This window comes from Rhinopithecus bieti, unplaced genomic scaffold, assembly GCF_001698545.2.
Source record: "Rhinopithecus bieti isolate Rb0 unplaced genomic scaffold, ASM169854v2 scaffold_14404, whole genome shotgun sequence".
NCBI lineage: Eukaryota > Metazoa > Chordata > Mammalia > Primates > Cercopithecidae > Rhinopithecus > Rhinopithecus bieti.
This window is the reverse complement of record NW_016807824.1, coordinates 454,919-471,578: the sequence shown is the minus strand read 5'-3', so window position 1 is coordinate 471,578 and position 16,660 is coordinate 454,919. Positions and strand designations below refer to the sequence as shown.

Below are 16,660 nucleotides of genomic sequence, written 5' to 3'. Positions count from 1 at the left end.
GGATGGGCACCAAGCCCGCACTCAGGAAGAATGGCCACAGCTTAGGCGTCTTGTGGAGCAGCCTCCTGCATCCAGCATGCTGGCCTTCCATTCTTCTGGGGGTGACAGTGTTTGCGGTAGAGACAGGGTCCTACCTGCATGGTTGGCTGAGCCACGGAGGTGTGTCTTGTTCCGTCATTGTCCTCTAACCCCTTCCATCCCCTCTATACCACAGATCCTTTCCTGGCTCAAGCAACTTCCCTGAGACGAAAGACTCCCCCAAGGGAAGGCAGAGGGGACACGGCAGGGAGTGCATGGACTCCTCCTGCCACAGCGTGCCAAGCAGCCAAAATCACAGGCATGTGACACCATGCCAGGCTCAGAGATAATTTTAAATAGGCTGGCAGGTTAAAGACACCTTTTCCTGGGGCAATGAACAATGAAGTGAATCAAGGCTGCTGATGGGGACACCCTGGCCAGACTGCCAAGGCTCCTGTGTAGAGCCCCCAGGACACCACATCACTGAGCCCCACCCCAGGCAGGGTACAAACACAGAATCCACATCACATGTCAGACTGAGGACATCCTGGAGAGACATTCTCAAGCCTACAGGAGAGGAGAACACATTGTACGTGGTGAACCCACTCTCCATCCTGGCAGACTGCTCCTATGAACACAGTGTTGGGGCTCAGAAAACAAGACCCCAAAATGAGGGCCTCCCAAGCAGCCTCAGAAGCAAAATTCTCTCTCTGACTTTCTCCTCCCTCCTGTCTCTAGCTCCTCATTCTCCTCCCAGGCTGCCATAGAAACTAGAATCCCTCTTCCCCAAGGCGGGTCATAGAAACCAGAACACCTTTTTCTCTAAAGTCAGCCACAAAGCCTAAAAATAGGACTCCAATTTTCTCTCCATGTTTCTGTGTAAAACTTGGCCATGAAGAAATGATCGGACCTACCTTGTTTGGCTGTAGATCCAAGACCCCCATACCAGCCAGGGTCCTGCTTCTCACACAGAAGGAAAGGACACTGCTCAGAAGGCCAGGAAGAATCCAGACACACAGGCCTAGCAGGATGTCCCCACTCAGTCTGTTCTCACTAGATCCAACCCTATTTGCCCAATCCTATTTCGGCACAGTTGTCCATACTTTATGGAACCTAAGCATTAAAATAGACAGCTTCTTCTGGGTCTTTGGTCTTCATTCTGAAGGATCCAGTGTCTACACATTCAATAAATGTGTGTGCCTTTCCTCCTATCTGTTTGTCTTTTGCAAGCTGATTGTTCAGCGAACCTGCGGAGGGCCGAGGGGAATGCTCTCCATGGCCCCTAGGCCAGCTGTCCCTCTCCAGGCTCTCTGTGGAGGCCTACCTGCTGTGAGGCTGCTTTGGGTCTCCAGCCACACCATGAAGGCATGTGCCACGCACACCTCCTGCAGTTTGATGTCCTATGATATCTACCACAAGAGCCACTCAGCAAGGGGACGGCAGTCTGACTGCGCCCACCTCCTCTTGGTCTATGGACCTTTGGAAGGCAGTCCAGTCACCAAGGGCAGCTGTCCCCAGAGAGGAGCTCTCTCGTGCAAGCTGCCTACTGGTGGTTAGGAAGCAAGGGAAAGGGGAGGGCCTCCATCCACAGGGAAACCCAGGCTCTGCCATGACCAACCCTCGGTGGCAGCCTGGTCCAAAGGGACCGGGGCTCAGGGCATTCAACTGGCTTCTGGCAGGCTTTGATAAAAAAGATTTTGTTCCTCTTGAACCTAACCTCCCGGAGGAGAGGTCTGGACAGGTGGCAGGAGGGAAGCTCCTAAGACCCCAGGGAGCAGGCGTTAACGACCCATCCGAGCCTTCCTCCGGAAGTATCCCAGGGCAGCCCTCCAAGCCACTGTGTTCATCAGCTCTCACCAGTGGACACTGGGATGGCCCCTCCCAACACACCCAGGCAAAACTCCCTGGAGTCCTTCCTCTCAAGCCCCGTCCTCAGTCATAGGCAGACCCGTGGGCCCAGCTGCTGTGGACAGTGAGAACAGGAAGGGCTGAGTGCCTGGATGGTGTCTGCAACACCAGGACAGCACTAGGTTATAAGGACTGAACTGGGGGCTTGGAGGCCGGTTGAGGTTAACCTGACAGCCCAGGTGACCCCCTGGGGGGTCATCTGGGAGGTACCATCAATCAGTACTGATGTGTGCCTTCCTAGGAGTCCCCAAATTGTAAACAATAACTGTGTTCTCAAGACTTCCTGTGTGGGAGCCACACACATGGTGGCTGCTGTCTTGGGGTGGTCCAGGGCAGTCCCACAGGTTGGCATCTCCCCTGCTGAGAGGCTTGATTAAATGCAGCCTGAGTTAGACTGGAAGGACGGCATACCAGCCAGCGTCAGTCAGATTAGCCAGGATGGCTGAGGGCTGGGCACAAGTGTGGGAAAATCCCCGAGGGGCTGGAGCCTGTGGAAATAGGGTGGAGCTGGGTCTCTTGGGGCACAATGCCCCACGGTTGGCCAGCTCCTGCAGCCCAGATGCTCCAGACAGCAGTGCTCACACAAGGAGACATTCCAGGACAGTGGAACAGAGATGCCTCCCTCCCTGGAGACACCCAAGGTGATGAGATGCAGCCCCTGAAATCCATGGTGCAGCACATGCATGTGCAGGTTTCTCCCACACTACCCCTGAGAGCTGTGGCAAGAGCCTGTTCTGGCTGCTGCCTCATGTTGAGTGATGAATAATTTCTTTGGGGATTGGTCTTGTGTCTTCTGTGTTGTGTCGCAAAATAACTCCAATCATGTTTATATATGATGTATATCCAGTCCCCCAGCAACCCGACTGCCCCTGTACATTGTGTGCATGTTTTCATGCAGAGATATGTGTGTTGTACCTATGTGTATGGTGGATCTTATGTGGTAATATTGATGTGTAGCTGTGTATGTATGCATGGCAAGACGGAGTGTGTAGTATTTTATGAACTATAGAGATGTTGGTGGGTGTCTATGTGTGTTAGGCAATATTCTGTGGCAATGTGGGGGCATTGTTGTATGGTAAATTGTGGCTTGTGCTATATACCTGTGTAATGTGTGTTAGTTATGTATCTATCGTGTGGCACATATGTGTGGTCTCTAATAATGTTAATATTTTATATTGTGTACAGTTGGGTGGGTTTACATACACTGTAGGTGTAGCTGTGTAGTCGTGTGCATAATGTAAATCGTTATGATAGCTTGTGTTAGTGGTAAATTGTGGGCAATCGTACTCTTGGTGGGGTTATGTGTATGTTTTGCCCATGTCTTTTTGCATGTTATACTGTGTAATATGATGTAGTTTTGTTAATAGGTACATGTGTGTGGGCACTTTGTTTGCAATCATGCATGTCGCAATGTTGGTTGGTGTGGGTGCCAATGTTTATTGTGTACGGCTGTATGTGTAATGCGTTATGTAGCATATTCAACTGCGGTGTATGTGGTATTCTTTTGTGTATATGTATTGTATACCATGCATGTATGTGTAGTATCTGTATGTGTGGTGTACATCTATGTATATTACACATATAGTGTTAATGTATATGTGTGTGTAATGCATATATATGTGGTGTGTATGTACATATGAATGAGTGTGTAGCATGTATCTCTGTGTCTCTATGTACGTGTGTGTACAAGTGTGTGTAATGTGTATGTGTGTAAACTGTGACAGGCTGACTTGCACGTGTGTGAAGGGTAGAATGGGAGGTTCCACAGTTCTGGGGACCCTGGCAGCCCTGGATGCCCCTGCCCACTCCCCGTTGGCCTCTCCCTGGCTGGCTTCCTGGGCCCCCACTTCCCTGGCCGCTTCTTCCCCTGGGTTCGCGTCCCCTCATTTCTGCAGACTCTGGAAGTGGGGGCTCTCAAGCCTGGGTGCTTGGGCCTCACCCCCTCCACATGCACTCTGCGTCTGCATCGACTGGCAGGTCAGATGCTCTGTGAGCTGACAACGTCCCATTTGTCGCCTCCGGCCACATCCCTCTTCTGAGCCTTACTTGTACTTCTCCAACCACCCCTCGGCCCCTCTGCCAGCATCACTGCAGGCACCTCGACTCTGCAGTCCTCCCAGGCCTGGTGCTTCTTCCTCCCACCCAGCCCTGTGTGCACACCACTGTGCCTCTCCCCAGCCTTCTACCTTTGCAAACAGAACCACCCTGGTGGATGTCCAGCCCCAACTGTGTGCACATCTGGATGCCAAGCTCTTTCCACATAGCCAGCCACTCTATCAGCAAATCGGGCCAGCTCAGCCTTCAACACGCCCCTGGAATCCACAGCCATCCCTGAGCCCGGGTCCCCAGCTCCAGCACGGTGACTCCCAGGCTGGTGTCCCAGGTCCCCTCTTGGCCCTCCCCAGCAGGTTCCTGGCATTACAGCCAAGGTGACAGATGACAGAGCCAAACTGTGTCCCTCTGCTGCTCAAACCCGACATGGCTCCAGCACAGGGGAGGATTGATGCTCCCCAGGGAGAGGTCCCCAGTTCCTGGGAGGTGATCTCAGGCCTTTAGGATATCCTGCCTGGTAAAAGCATCTGTTCTCCTTGGGATCCCTGGGCCACATGGGATCATCTATGCTGGCCGTGAGATTTCTGAGATTCCTGGGGGTCCCTGGGCCATACAGCATCAGCTTGGCTTCCAGAAGGGCTGGAGCCCAAGGCCCACCACAGAGCAGTGAGCCACGATTCCATGGCTGAGCCTGCAAAACCCTGGACACAATGGCCAGGGAAGCACCTGGTTGGCACCACCCTGTGCATGTCGTCACATGCTGTCACTGGGAGAAATGATGCCCCCGGTAGGGGACAACTGGAAGTTCATGCCTAGTGCCACCTGGACCTTTCCCTAGGTGGCTCTCCCAGCAGCTACTTTAACCTAGGCCCATTGGCCGCAATCAGCCCTGACTATGGGACTAGCAGCTTTGCAGAGCCGAGTCCCCCCACTGAACTCCCTCCTCTCCACGTCTCGGCATCTCCGTGTCCCCAACCATGCTGGCTTTGATTTGGAAGGCAGGTGGCAAGTGAACATATGAGGCCTGTCCCTCATGCCCCAGACTCCCGGCCAAATCCCATACTGGGTCCCCAGCCCTCACAGCCTGTTTCTCTTGGGAGGCTCTTTTCTGTTGCAGGGCCAGCATCTTGGACAGGAAGGCCACAGACCCCGGCCCCGGGGTTTACCTTTGTACCAGCTGATGACAGGCTTGGGTGTGCCCGTCACGCGGCAGGCCAGCTTGACTGTCTCACCCAGCTCGGCTGTGCAGTCGGCCAGCTCCTCTTCAAAGTCTGGGGGCCCTGAGGACACACGTGGCCCTGAGTGCTCTGTGGGGGGACACTGGGCTGCGGCACCCCCAGGTGCATCTGGCAGGTCACCTGCCCTGCACCACGAGCCCCACATCCAATGGTGTGGCCACTATGGGGACTGTCCCCTGTCACCCCTCATCCAAGGTCCCCATCCAGAGTCAGGTGAGTGAGGCAGGCGTGTGTTAAACAGAGAGCAGTGGGGGCTCCGGGGAAGATTCTGTTCTGGTTGAGGAAGCGGACCCTGGGCTGCCAGACCCTTCACAGCCCCTGACATGATCTGGGTGGGTGCCTTGAGCTTGGGGCCCCCATGGTATCCCCGACCTTGGGTCAGGGCCAATCAACACCTAGCCCAGGGGCTCCCCATGAGGCTGTAGTCGTCACATGCCACAGGCTGGTTGAGCCGTCTGTCCTAGGAACGAGCCCACCCCCACACCCACCCAGGTAGGGACTTGTGCGGCTGCAGGAACAGGCTTGGGTGCCCCATCCCGGCTCAGCCACCTGGGCCCCCAGGGAGGTGGACACTCACGCCACACAGGCAGGGCCAGACGCTGCTGGATGCCACAGATCTCCTTCACCCACGAGTTCTTGATAATGGCTGTCCGTGCCTGCAGCAGGTACTTGCGCACCGAGTCCTCTCGCTCCTGCCACACCTCAAAGGCACGGTCATCCCCCTCCACCTGGTCATTCAGGTCGATGCTGCTCAGCTGTGGGTAGGGGAGGGTGTCAGCACAGGGATGGGGACACGGGCTGACCATCCTCAACAGATGTGCGACTCGATGAGGAAACATTCAGGCCACCCTGGACCAGCGGCTGCAGGCGTGGCCACCGGCATCCACCCTGGAGCTGAGGGACAGAGAGCCCCGCCCAGCAGCCCGGAGCCCACATACCTTCATCATGTTCCGGAACACGTAGCTGAAGGTATCGGTGCGGGAGTCTCGCCGGGGCTTGCAGATTACCAGGTGGTTGCGGAAGAGGAACACGTGGCGGTTGTGGCCCTTCCAGGGCATTCGGGCCCCTGGCGCACCCTCCCACACGATGAAGTGGCCCTGGGGGAGGGTGTGGACTGCGGTCAGCCTGTGTTGGGCCAGACTGCCCAGAGGTGCGGACCCCACAGCCACCCAAGTACCCAGTGTCCTGCCCAACTCATGCACACACCCCTACTTCCTGGCAGCCCCAGATGCAAGCCCCCAACACCCCAATATCCACCCACCTCACACGCATCTCCCGGCCCCGGCCCCTGCCCCTCCCCAACCTGGCGGATGGGCTCGCCCAGGGCCTCCAGGGTGCCCGGGTACTTCTCCATGAGGGACACGTGCAGCTGGTTCTCGGCGCGCTGCGGCAGGGCAGACACCACGGCATAGGCCTGCTCCAGCAGCGCGCAGTTCTGTCTGTTCCGCGCCTTGTTGCGGATCAGCTCCTGGGGCCGGGACGAAGGTCAGGGTTCAGACTGCTCCACCGGCTGGACCCCAAAAGACCCAGCCTGGGCAGAGAAGGTGGGGCAGGGGAGGTGGTGCCCACCTTCAGCAAGGCCTGGTATCGCTGCACCCGCTCCACCGGCTGCTCCAGGTAGTGTTGTAGAGGTGGCGGTGGGGGCTGAGAGGGGTCCCCTGTTGACAGGGCCTCCTCTGCATATTTCTGTGGGAACCACGAGGGTGGGTTTTAGGGCAGGAATGCAAGGCCCCCTGATGGCTGTGTCCCTGAGAGCTGGAGGGTGGGTTCCCAGAGTGCACACACAAACTGCACCCCAGGTGACAGCCGTCATCACCTACTGACAGGTGACAAGCACAGGACTTGGGCTGCTGAAATGGCCTGCCCAGGAGCACAGGGCTGCAGAAGGAGCTCCACCCGCATTTCTGAACTGAGGCCCAAGGGGACCGCAGGGAGGCTGTGGGCAGTGGCAAGGTCAGGGATGAACGTAGGTTCTGATGTGGGCAGGCCAGGATGAACCTTGGAGGATGCCTGGGCTCAGTGAGCCTTCAGAGGGAGCCAAGGGCAGGCACTGAGGTTCAGGAGTCCATGAGCTCAGGCATAGGCACCTTGTAGAACTCCTGGATGGCCGTGCTGACGACCACCGACTCAGCCTGCACGCGCCCCACCAGGAACTCCAGGTATTGCTCAAAGGCTGCCTGGTTCTTGATGAAGCACATGGCCACGTCGTCGTCCGTGTCACATTGCTGCAGCTCCTGCAGGAAGCTGCTGTGAAGGGGATGGCATCAGGACTCAGCCAGAGCTCCATAGCCTGGCCCTGAGCCCTCACCTCTGGGAGGAAGCTGGCCCTGCACAAGGGCTGGGGCCTGTGTCTCCTGNTGCTGACGACCACCGACTCAGCCTGCACGCGCCCCACCAGGAACTCCAGGTATTGCTCAAAGGCTGCCTGGTTCTTGATGAAGCACATGGCCACGTCGTCGTCCGTGTCACATTGCTGCAGCTCCTGCAGGAAGCTGCTGTGAAGGGGGATGGCATCAGGACTCAGCCAGAGCTCCATAGCCTGGCCCTGAGCCCTCACCTCTGGGAGGAAGCTGGCCCTGCACAAGGGCTGGGGCCTGTGGCTCCTGGGGTTTGTGAGAGTATGCATGCAGACATGTGTGGACATGCAAAGAAGTGCTTGTGTGCCGTGTATGAAAGCTCATATGAATATTACATGTGTACATGTATGTGGACATGCACATTTGTGGAGGCATGTAAATGTGTATGAGCACATGTGGCTGCATACACAGGCAGGTGGTGGGGGAAGGAGATGCTGTGTGTTATATGCATGTGTGCATGTATTCAAGTATTCAGATGAAAGGGTGGGCATGTACATGCTGGGTGTGCACATGTGTGCAGAAATGCACATGCATAGGTGTGCAAAAATAGTGTGGAGACATACATATGTGTGTCCATGTGTATAACATGTATACATATACACAGGCATATATGTGTATGCACATGTCTATAGGTATGCACTGTGGGCACACAGGTGATGTACACATGTATATGGGTGTATGTGTGTACTGTGTGCATGTGTGTGCATTTACCGATGTGCACATGTGCCATGCGCATGGGTATATGCTGTTAAAGGCTACACCTGTACACATGTGTTCATTTGTGCACAAGTGTGAGGGTGTGCATGCACGTGGGCTTGTGCACATGCCAGTTAGCTGTTGGTGCACCGCAGGGCTTCCCACGAGTAAGCCAGGTACACATGTCTGGGTTTCTGAGGGGAGGTGCGCTGAGGGATAAATCAAGTCAGTACAGGTTCTCTCCCTCCTTGGCTCCAACCCACCTGCAGGAGGCCTGGCCCTACAGTGCGTCTATGCATGGACGTGTGTGTGTGTGTGTGTGTGTGTGTGTGTGTGTGGCCCCACCCACCCACCTGCTGTGAAAGAGGCCGATGTCCCGCACATTGCGGAAGATGACTGCCTTCTGGCCGGCCACAGCTGCGGGCACGTGGGGGCAGTGCTCCAGGTACTGTAGGTGGTGGCTCTGTAGGAACTGCAGCTCCTCCACGAAGGCCTGCTCAGAACTCAGTAGCTCCTGGATCACAGAGCTGGGCAGGAGGGGGCCGCCATAAGGGACCACGGAGTTCCTGCTTCCCATGCAGGGACTGCGGGCCACGAGGCTCCCAATCCCTCAGATGCTAAATGGGAGCGCCTCCTGCTGCGCAGCCTGTCGCCTGCTCATAGGAAGTGGGAGAGCAGGTGGAGAGAGGCTCCCTCTTGGACAACACCAGGAAGCCGGTCCCAACACCAGGAAGCAACCCAGATGGGTCCTGCCAGTGCAAGACTGGGAGGGCAGCTGTGGGAACCCAGGCAGCTCTGGGCCTGCTCTGCTGTCCTTGGCCCCTACCTGTCCCTGACAGGCTCACACAGGAGCACTGTTTCAGAGGCCCCTGCAGAGGAATCAGCATGGCCATGACCCCAAGACCTCCAGGGTTAGGGCCTGGACCCAGAGCCAGGGCAAGCGGCCAGCTCCTTTGGGAGACTGTCCAGTCGGTGGGATGCCAGTGCCACCACCTCCGGCCCAGCAGCCACTCACCTCAGCCTTGACTTGTATTCATCTTCAGACACGGCCTCCCCAGGGAACTCAGGGGCCTCAGCAGGCCCCCACTCAGGTGACAGCTGGTGAGGGACAGGAGTATTTGGTCGGGGTGCTGAACTCTGGCCCTGCCCTGTGCGGATTGGGCTCTCGCCCCTCAAATTGGGACGCCCCTCCTAGGGGCCTCCAGGACCCCGAGGACCCCTCCTGCCTGGCCATTCAGGTACCTTGAGCCTCCTGTCCAGGTAGGCTGGTGACACCCAGCCCTGCCGTGAGGGGCTGGACTTGGTGGGCTTGGTGCGGACGAGCCAGCGCAGTGGGTGGGCTGCATCCAGAACCTCCACGTACTGGCCTTCCCGCAGTGCGATGGCATCCTGCTCAGCCCCCAGGGGCAGGTAATCGGCGGTGACCACGTAGATGTCAAAGATCTGAGAGGGGGGTGGGGGTGCTAAAGTGGTGAGACCCGGGAGGTGCCAGCTGGGCCTGCCGAGATCCCAAGCCACAGGGCAGGGATCCCCAGTCAGCATGCACACGCCTGGTTCCTGTCCCACGCAGAACAGCAGGAATGTGAGAGACCTCCCCTGCCCCATCCCCAACCCTAGAGGTCACCACAGCCCTGGCGTCTCCAGGCCTGGACTGCCTACACTCAGTTACTTGTTTACCTTCTCCCCGTTTCCACACCCACCCCAAGCCCTAACAGGGTGCCTGGTATACTGGAGGTCTGAGACACATTCTCCTTTGAAGGAATGAAGGAGTGAATGAACCAAACAAATGGCTCTCCAGGAAGGCAAATCTCCGCAGGACACCGTGTGGAGAAGATCCTGTTCTCACCAGTTCCTGCAACTTGCTGGGGTCCCACCTCCCTAAAGTCCCATGGGAGTCCTGCCTCCTGAGCCCCTCTCCACCCTTCACCTTCTCTTCAGGAAGGTCAGGGCCTCTCCCTGCCCTGCTCCCAGAGGATTCCAGCTGCCCACCTCGCCTCGGGCGTCGCCATCCTCTGACTCTGAGGAAGACTCCTGGATGCTGGAGGATGGCCGTGATCGGCCATGGCGGGGGGATGCAGATGGTGTCTTGGAGTCATCATCGCTGTCACCTCCAGGCACCTGCAGCTTGGCTGGGGGTGTAAGGATCATGACACCCTGGCCTGCCTCTGGCTCTCCAGGGCTCAGGGGAAGGGCAAACACCCCGGACACATCCCAGTGACCCTGGGACATGGGCCACTGCCCCTCACCCTGCGTGATCTTGGCCGATACCATCTCGGTGATCTGGGAGGTCAGTTTCTGCAGGAACTCCTCTGTGCCCACCTCAGCAAGGGACAGGTGTCTGAGGGCCTCCTTGGCAGCCAGAGGCTCTCCTGGGGATACAAACACTCTGCTCAGGTTGCTGCATGCCCCTCAGATGTGTTCCAAGCACCCCATGCTGTAGGCCCATCTTGGGCCCTGGGAGCCAATGGTGAACAAACAGCCAAGCCTCCCCCGCATGGTGCTGATGTCTAGCAGGGAGATGATGAGACTCAGTGGCTGGCAGGGCGGGAGGCCGGTGGCAACTGGCCAGGATGAGGAGTCACTCTGGCTCATTAGTGTCAAGCCGAGGCATGACCAGGGGGCTGAGAATGTCCAGAGACAGAGGGCACAGTGGGGACTGAGAGTGGACAGTGGATGAGGGGCATTGGGGACAGAGTCAGCAGAGGCCAGACTTGGGCATCAGGCTGCAGAAGGGGCCATGGGTCCAAAGCGGGGCTGTGTTGCCTCTGTTCTCAGTGCCCAGCACTAGGAGTTCTACCCAGACCCTGGTATCTACACAGCCCGCTGGATGTGAGCTCTGTGCCCAGGGCTGGCCCAGGGACCCCGCAGGCTCCCAGATCCATGGGGATCAGACATGGTTCCGACACTAATCAAGCCTGAAGTCCAGGCATGGGTTGGTCCTGGCTGTGTTAGCAGGTGTCTCAGTGCTGTGCTGCTCAGGAGGGGCCTCTGAGGCCTGGAGCCACCCCCGGGCAGCCTCCTCCTTGATCCCAGCATCAGGGGATCAGCCACCCTGGCCCCTCACAGGCATGCACCCACCCTGACTGTACCTTTCCTCTGTCCACCAAGGTCAGCAAAACTCGCAGTTTCCAACCCCTGTGCTGAGACGGCTTGTGTGGTCCTAAACGGGCAAAGGGGGTGTCCTGAGAGGCCTGGGCTGGACCCCACCACCCTCTGTCCTTATGCAGAAGCTCCTGACAAAAAGAGGGTCTGGGGACAACAGACCAAGATACTAGAGAAAGGGGCTCCATACCAGAGAGGCCCAACAGAAGCCCTCGCTTTACAATGGGGAAACTGAGGTGCAGAGAAGGAAGAGAGCTGGCCCAAACCACACGGCCTGCATGGGGCAGAGCCAGGACATGCTCTGGGACAGGTGTTCTCCCCAGGGTCAGCGCCGTCCCATCCCCCACTCCTAGAGCATCCTCCCTGGCCCTGACCGGAACAGCCTCCAGGGGCAACCCTCACTTACCCCTGCAGGAAAGTGGAAATCAGTGCTTCCTTCACTTTCTCCTGCTCCTCCACCTTAGACACTGTCAGGAGGACCGGGCAACCCATCAGGACGGTGCTCCCAACCCCGGCATGTCTGATTCCAGATCTGGACTGGGTCCCTCCGAAGCCCTGAGCAAGGGCTGTGCCCAAGCTCACCTCCCCATCCCATTCTTGGCCTGTGGTCACCCCAACAGTGATGGGAGGAGAACAGGGGTTCTCCTGTCCTCAGAGGGGCTGAGCAAGGCCCAGGATGCAGGGGGCTTCAGGAAAAGTCCCTGGAGCCAGCAGTGCAGAACCTCCGGGGCCTGGGCCCAGAGGGGACTCTGAGGCTCAAAACCACCAGCACCACCAGGGCCTGACCCGTCTTGGGGTCTCCCTGGTGCTGTCAAAGAATGAGAAGAGGAAGGAGGGGGTCGCACAGGGTCCCAGCGCAGATGGTGGTGATGGGCAGTGTGCCCCAAGGAGACTCCAAAGCTACCCAGTGCCCACCTCCCATGTCCCAGCCCTCCACCTCCCCGCCCCCCACTCACGGCCCGAGACGCGCAGGCTGGCAGAGCAGAGGGCTTGGCCGGCAGCGTTGCTGGCGATGCACGTGTAGGTGCCCTGGTGCTGCCGGCCCACGTCCAGCAGGACCAGGCTGTGCTGCTGTGCAGAGCTGGCCATGGTGTAGCCTGGCGTGTCAGGGCCAATCCACAGGACACCCCTCTCAGCCTCCTCCCTGAGCCAGTGCACGGTGGGCGCTGGGCGTCCTAGGGGCGGGTAGGAGGTGGTGAGTGCACCCCGCCAGGAGCGGGGCCTCTGGAGGTGGAGCCCTGCCTGTGGCCCTCCCTCAGGATGATCTGAGTTGGGAGGGGGCACCTCTGTCCCATCCCCCAGGGGTGATCTTTCCACAGCAGGGGACAGGAAATGCCTTACCTTCTACCTTCACGGAGAAGGTAATGCTGGAGCCTTTCTTCACTTTCTTGGGGGTGAACCTCTCCAGCATTCGGGGTGGCACCAGCTGCTCATGCACATCTAGGGGGCACAGGGTGGCTGGCAGAGACCTTGGCACAGCCCCACTGCCTGCCTCCTGGCCCCCGATGATGTCTGCAGGCCCCCAGGTGGCTCTCCACAGCCAGCACCTGGACAGCACCACGCTGTCCTCTCGGCCGGGCTGTCTCTTAGGTGCGCCCTCCCTGAGCCAGCCTATGGCCACCCACACCTCCACTGCGGCCAGCTCTAGGGTCAGGCCCTCGGCACCCATGGCCACCTGGCCTCTCCCTGACTGTCTGGGGATGCCTCACCTGATGCAGGCTTCTCTTCTGGCTCATCGGGGCCTGAAAGAGGCACTAGAGTCAGACACCCAGCACACACAGGCCCCCGCCGTGGCTCCTACCCAGCGCTGTGCGGGAGCCCAGCAGTTCTACCCCCTGCAGTGAGGGAACCCAAGGGCAGCGCTGCTCCCTAAGCAAACGTCCTAACCCCTGCCTGAAACCTGGGCCATGGAGCCCTGCAACTTACACACTCTGGTGACAGAGGCAACAGGCCGCATGGACCAGACCCAATGCCCCACCACCCACCCTCACCCTGCCACGGACTCTGTGGCCCCACACTGGAACCAGCACACAACCAAATAATGCTGCCCAGAGCAGCAGAGGACTCACACCTGGGGATGTTGGGGAAAGCTGCAGCAGTGGCGGGACGGGTTTGAGTGAAACTTGGAATGAACTCTCAGTGCTCAGAACTTTTTGAACAATAAGAAAGTAGGGTCCTCTAGTCCCAAGCTACACCGGCTCTGGCTGTGCCTGGATTTACCTAGAGCCTCAGTGTTTACCCACTTTCTTGGGTCAACTTCAACCTCCAGCCTGCCCATCAGTCAGGACAGAGGGCTGCACACCCGCTCCTTGAAGGGCCAACTTCTGGCCACCTGTGCCACTTTGTACCAGTGACTCCCACTGAGGGCCTGATATGGCAAGGTGTGCAGGGGATGTCAGTCCTGCCCAGGATGCTGCCCAGGGCCCAAGTCTCTGCCTGGCCCCTCGGAGCACCCACCTCGGACCAGCAGCCGAGCAGATGAGTAGGCGGCACCCATGGCATTGCTGATGTAGGCCGCATACTGGCCAGAGTCCTCCCGGGTGACTGAGATGATCTCCAGGGTGTGCAGGGTCTTTTTGTCAGTCATGCGGATGTGGGCAGATGCGGTCAGGGGCTGGCCATCTTTGAACCAGTATAATCTGGGAGCAGGGTAGCCTGGGCCACAGGAGGGGGAGTGGTCAGCCTGGGCTACCACCCACGGGCACTGTGTCCTCCAGATGGGAGACAGATGAAGGCCTGGAGAGAGGGTCCCTCAAAGACCCCCACACCACCAGTGATGGAGTGTCGGCCTCCAGTACCCAGGCAGCAGGGAGAGTGACTGCCTGACCCTGTTGCTGGGGTCTCCTTTCAATTGTAGCTGATGGGGCACGGCTCCTTGGCCTCCATCCTGCCATGACCGTGTCCCCACTCCCTCTCCCTCTCACCTTTCACCTTGAGCTGGAACTTGGCCAGGTGTGTGCCAGGGGCCACCTGGAGGTCTCTCAGTTCCTCCACCACCTGGGGCAGCTGGCCCTCATCAGTGGTGGACTCTGTTCCCTCCTGCTCCCGGCTGACAGGAGAACAGAAAAGGGATCAGCCATAAAGTAGGGCAGTGAGGGGAGCAGGGCGGGAGGGGTGCTGAGGGGCTTGGGCATGGATGACGTTGGAAGCCCCTGTTTGCTGACAGAGACTGCCAGGGCTTGGAGGAAGGCTCCAGGATTGGACGCTGTCAGACCAAGCCCTGCCCTCACCCAGCAGCATCACTCCTCAAGAGGCCCTGCAACGTCAGTCCGTGGGGCACAGCTCACCTCTGGCAGCTCCTACCTGGACAAGTAGCCTTGGGCACTGAAGTAGGATGAGGTCTCCGTGGCATCCGCTGCAGTGTCATAGTCTGTGCTTGTCACTGGGGAAGGAAGAGGGGAACTGGAGCAAGGCCTGCCATCCCGTCTGCCCCAGCACGAGCTCCTGCACCAGGATGGCCTCGGCCCTCAGAGGTCCTGACTACAGAGCCTTGCCTGGAAGCCACTTAGACTTGGGAGCTAGGAAGTCATAGGGGGAATAGTGACATTGTAGTCTCTCCACCCCTAGCTATTACCAGCCCCATACTTCAAGGCCTATAACTAACTACAAGCCTCTTTGATACGACAAACTAATAACGAATGATCCAGAGGCCTCAGAAGAAACAGTGATAGTGGTAGAACCTTCCAGTTCCATCCTACTAGGGAATAATGGGATGAAAAGATACAGGCCTCAAACAGCTAGGACTTGTGTTTCTAGTCAAGATGGAGTGACTGAGGTTGGACTTACCCTCTTTTATGGACTAAATGTTGAGATGCCCCCCAAAGACCATATGCTGAAATATTAACCCCCTATGGATGAAGAGATGGGCCCTTGGGAGGTGATTAGGTGATGAGGGTGGAACTTCCATGAATGGGATTACTGCCCTTATGGAAGGGACCCCAGAGACCTCCCTCATCCTCTTTCTATCATGTCCTTGAATGATGTATTTTTTTCTTCTGTAATATATATATATGTATATTTTTGAGACGGAGTCTTGCTCTGTCACCCAGGCTGGAATGCAGAGGCACGATCTCAGCTCACTGCAAGCTCCACCTCCTGGGTTCACGCCATTACCTCAGCCTCCCGAGTAGCTGGGACTACAGGCGCCTGCCACCACGCCAGCTAATTTTTTGTATATTTAGTAGAGACGGGGTTTCACCGTGTTAGTCAGGATGCTCTCGATCTCTTGACCTCATGATCCGCCCGCCTCGGCCTCCCAAAGTGCTGGGATTACAGGCGTGAGCCACCACGCCCGCCCTCTTCTGTAATAAATTTATAATTTTCTTCTCTACCTGCTATTAATCCTATCCATTGGATTTTTTATCTCTGGAAGTTCTACTTGGGTTTTAAAAATATATTCTGTCTCAACATTACTAATCATCAGGGAAATGCAAATCAAAACCACAATGTGATACCACCTAACTTCTACAAGGATGGTAATTTAAAAATTTAATTTAAAATTTTAAAATTATTTAAAATAATTTAAAAATTTAAAAAACAGTAGATGTTGGTGTGGTTGCAGTGGTCAGGAAACACTTCTACACTACTGGTGGGAATGTAAACTAGTACAGCCACTATGGAACAGTGTGGAGATTCCTTAAAGGACTAAAGGTAGAACTACCATTTCTTCCAGCAATCCCACTACTGGGTATCTACCCAGAGGAAAATAAGTCATTATTTCAAAAAGACACTTGCATACGCATGTTTATAGCAGCACAATTCACAACTGCAAAATCATGGAACCAACCGAGTGGATAAAGTAACTGTGGTATATATATATAGGATAGAATACTACACAACCATAAAAAGGAATGGATTAACAGCATTTGCAGTGACTTGGATGAGATTGGAGACTATCATTCTAAGTGAGGTAACTCAGCAATGGAAAACCAAACATCATATGTTCTCACTGATATGTGGGAGCCAAGCTATGAGGATGCAAAGGCATAAGAATGATACAATGGACTTTGGGGACTTGAGGGGAAGTGTGGGAGTGGGGGCGAGGGATGAAAGACTACAAACAAGGTGCAGTGTATACTGCTCAGGTGATGGGTGCATCAAAATCTCGCCAATCACCACTAAAGAACTTACTCATGTAACCAAATACCACCTGTACCCCAATAACTTAATGGAAAAAGTAAAGAACTGAAAAATAAATCTTGAGAGATAAAAAAAAATAAATAAAATATATTCTATGTCTCTACTTTTCTTTTCTTTTCTTTTTTTTTTTTTTTTTTTTTTTTTTTTTTT

General features: G+C 56.5%; 1 protein-coding gene across 1 annotated transcript in view; it reads right to left on the bottom strand.

The window, feature by feature from the left end:
* Window positions 1–16,660, bottom strand: part of OBSCN (obscurin, cytoskeletal calmodulin and titin-interacting RhoGEF) — a 178,955-nt gene that overhangs the window by 33,917 nt on the left and 128,378 nt on the right. Inside the window, 19 exon segments of the mRNA XM_017883818.1 lie at window positions 5,145–5,258; window positions 5,794–5,971; window positions 6,155–6,313; window positions 6,520–6,684; window positions 6,786–6,902; window positions 7,304–7,460; window positions 8,623–8,796; window positions 9,285–9,367; window positions 9,512–9,712; window positions 10,259–10,398; window positions 10,516–10,638; window positions 11,359–11,429; window positions 11,778–11,838; window positions 12,328–12,546; window positions 12,713–12,811; window positions 13,081–13,113; window positions 13,829–14,026; window positions 14,296–14,420; window positions 14,675–14,753. Of these exon segments, the coding sequence (XP_017739307.1) occupies window positions 5,145–5,258; window positions 5,794–5,971; window positions 6,155–6,313; window positions 6,520–6,684; window positions 6,786–6,902; window positions 7,304–7,460; window positions 8,623–8,796; window positions 9,285–9,367; window positions 9,512–9,712; window positions 10,259–10,398; window positions 10,516–10,638; window positions 11,359–11,429; window positions 11,778–11,838; window positions 12,328–12,546; window positions 12,713–12,811; window positions 13,081–13,113; window positions 13,829–14,026; window positions 14,296–14,420; window positions 14,675–14,753 (2,496 nt within the window).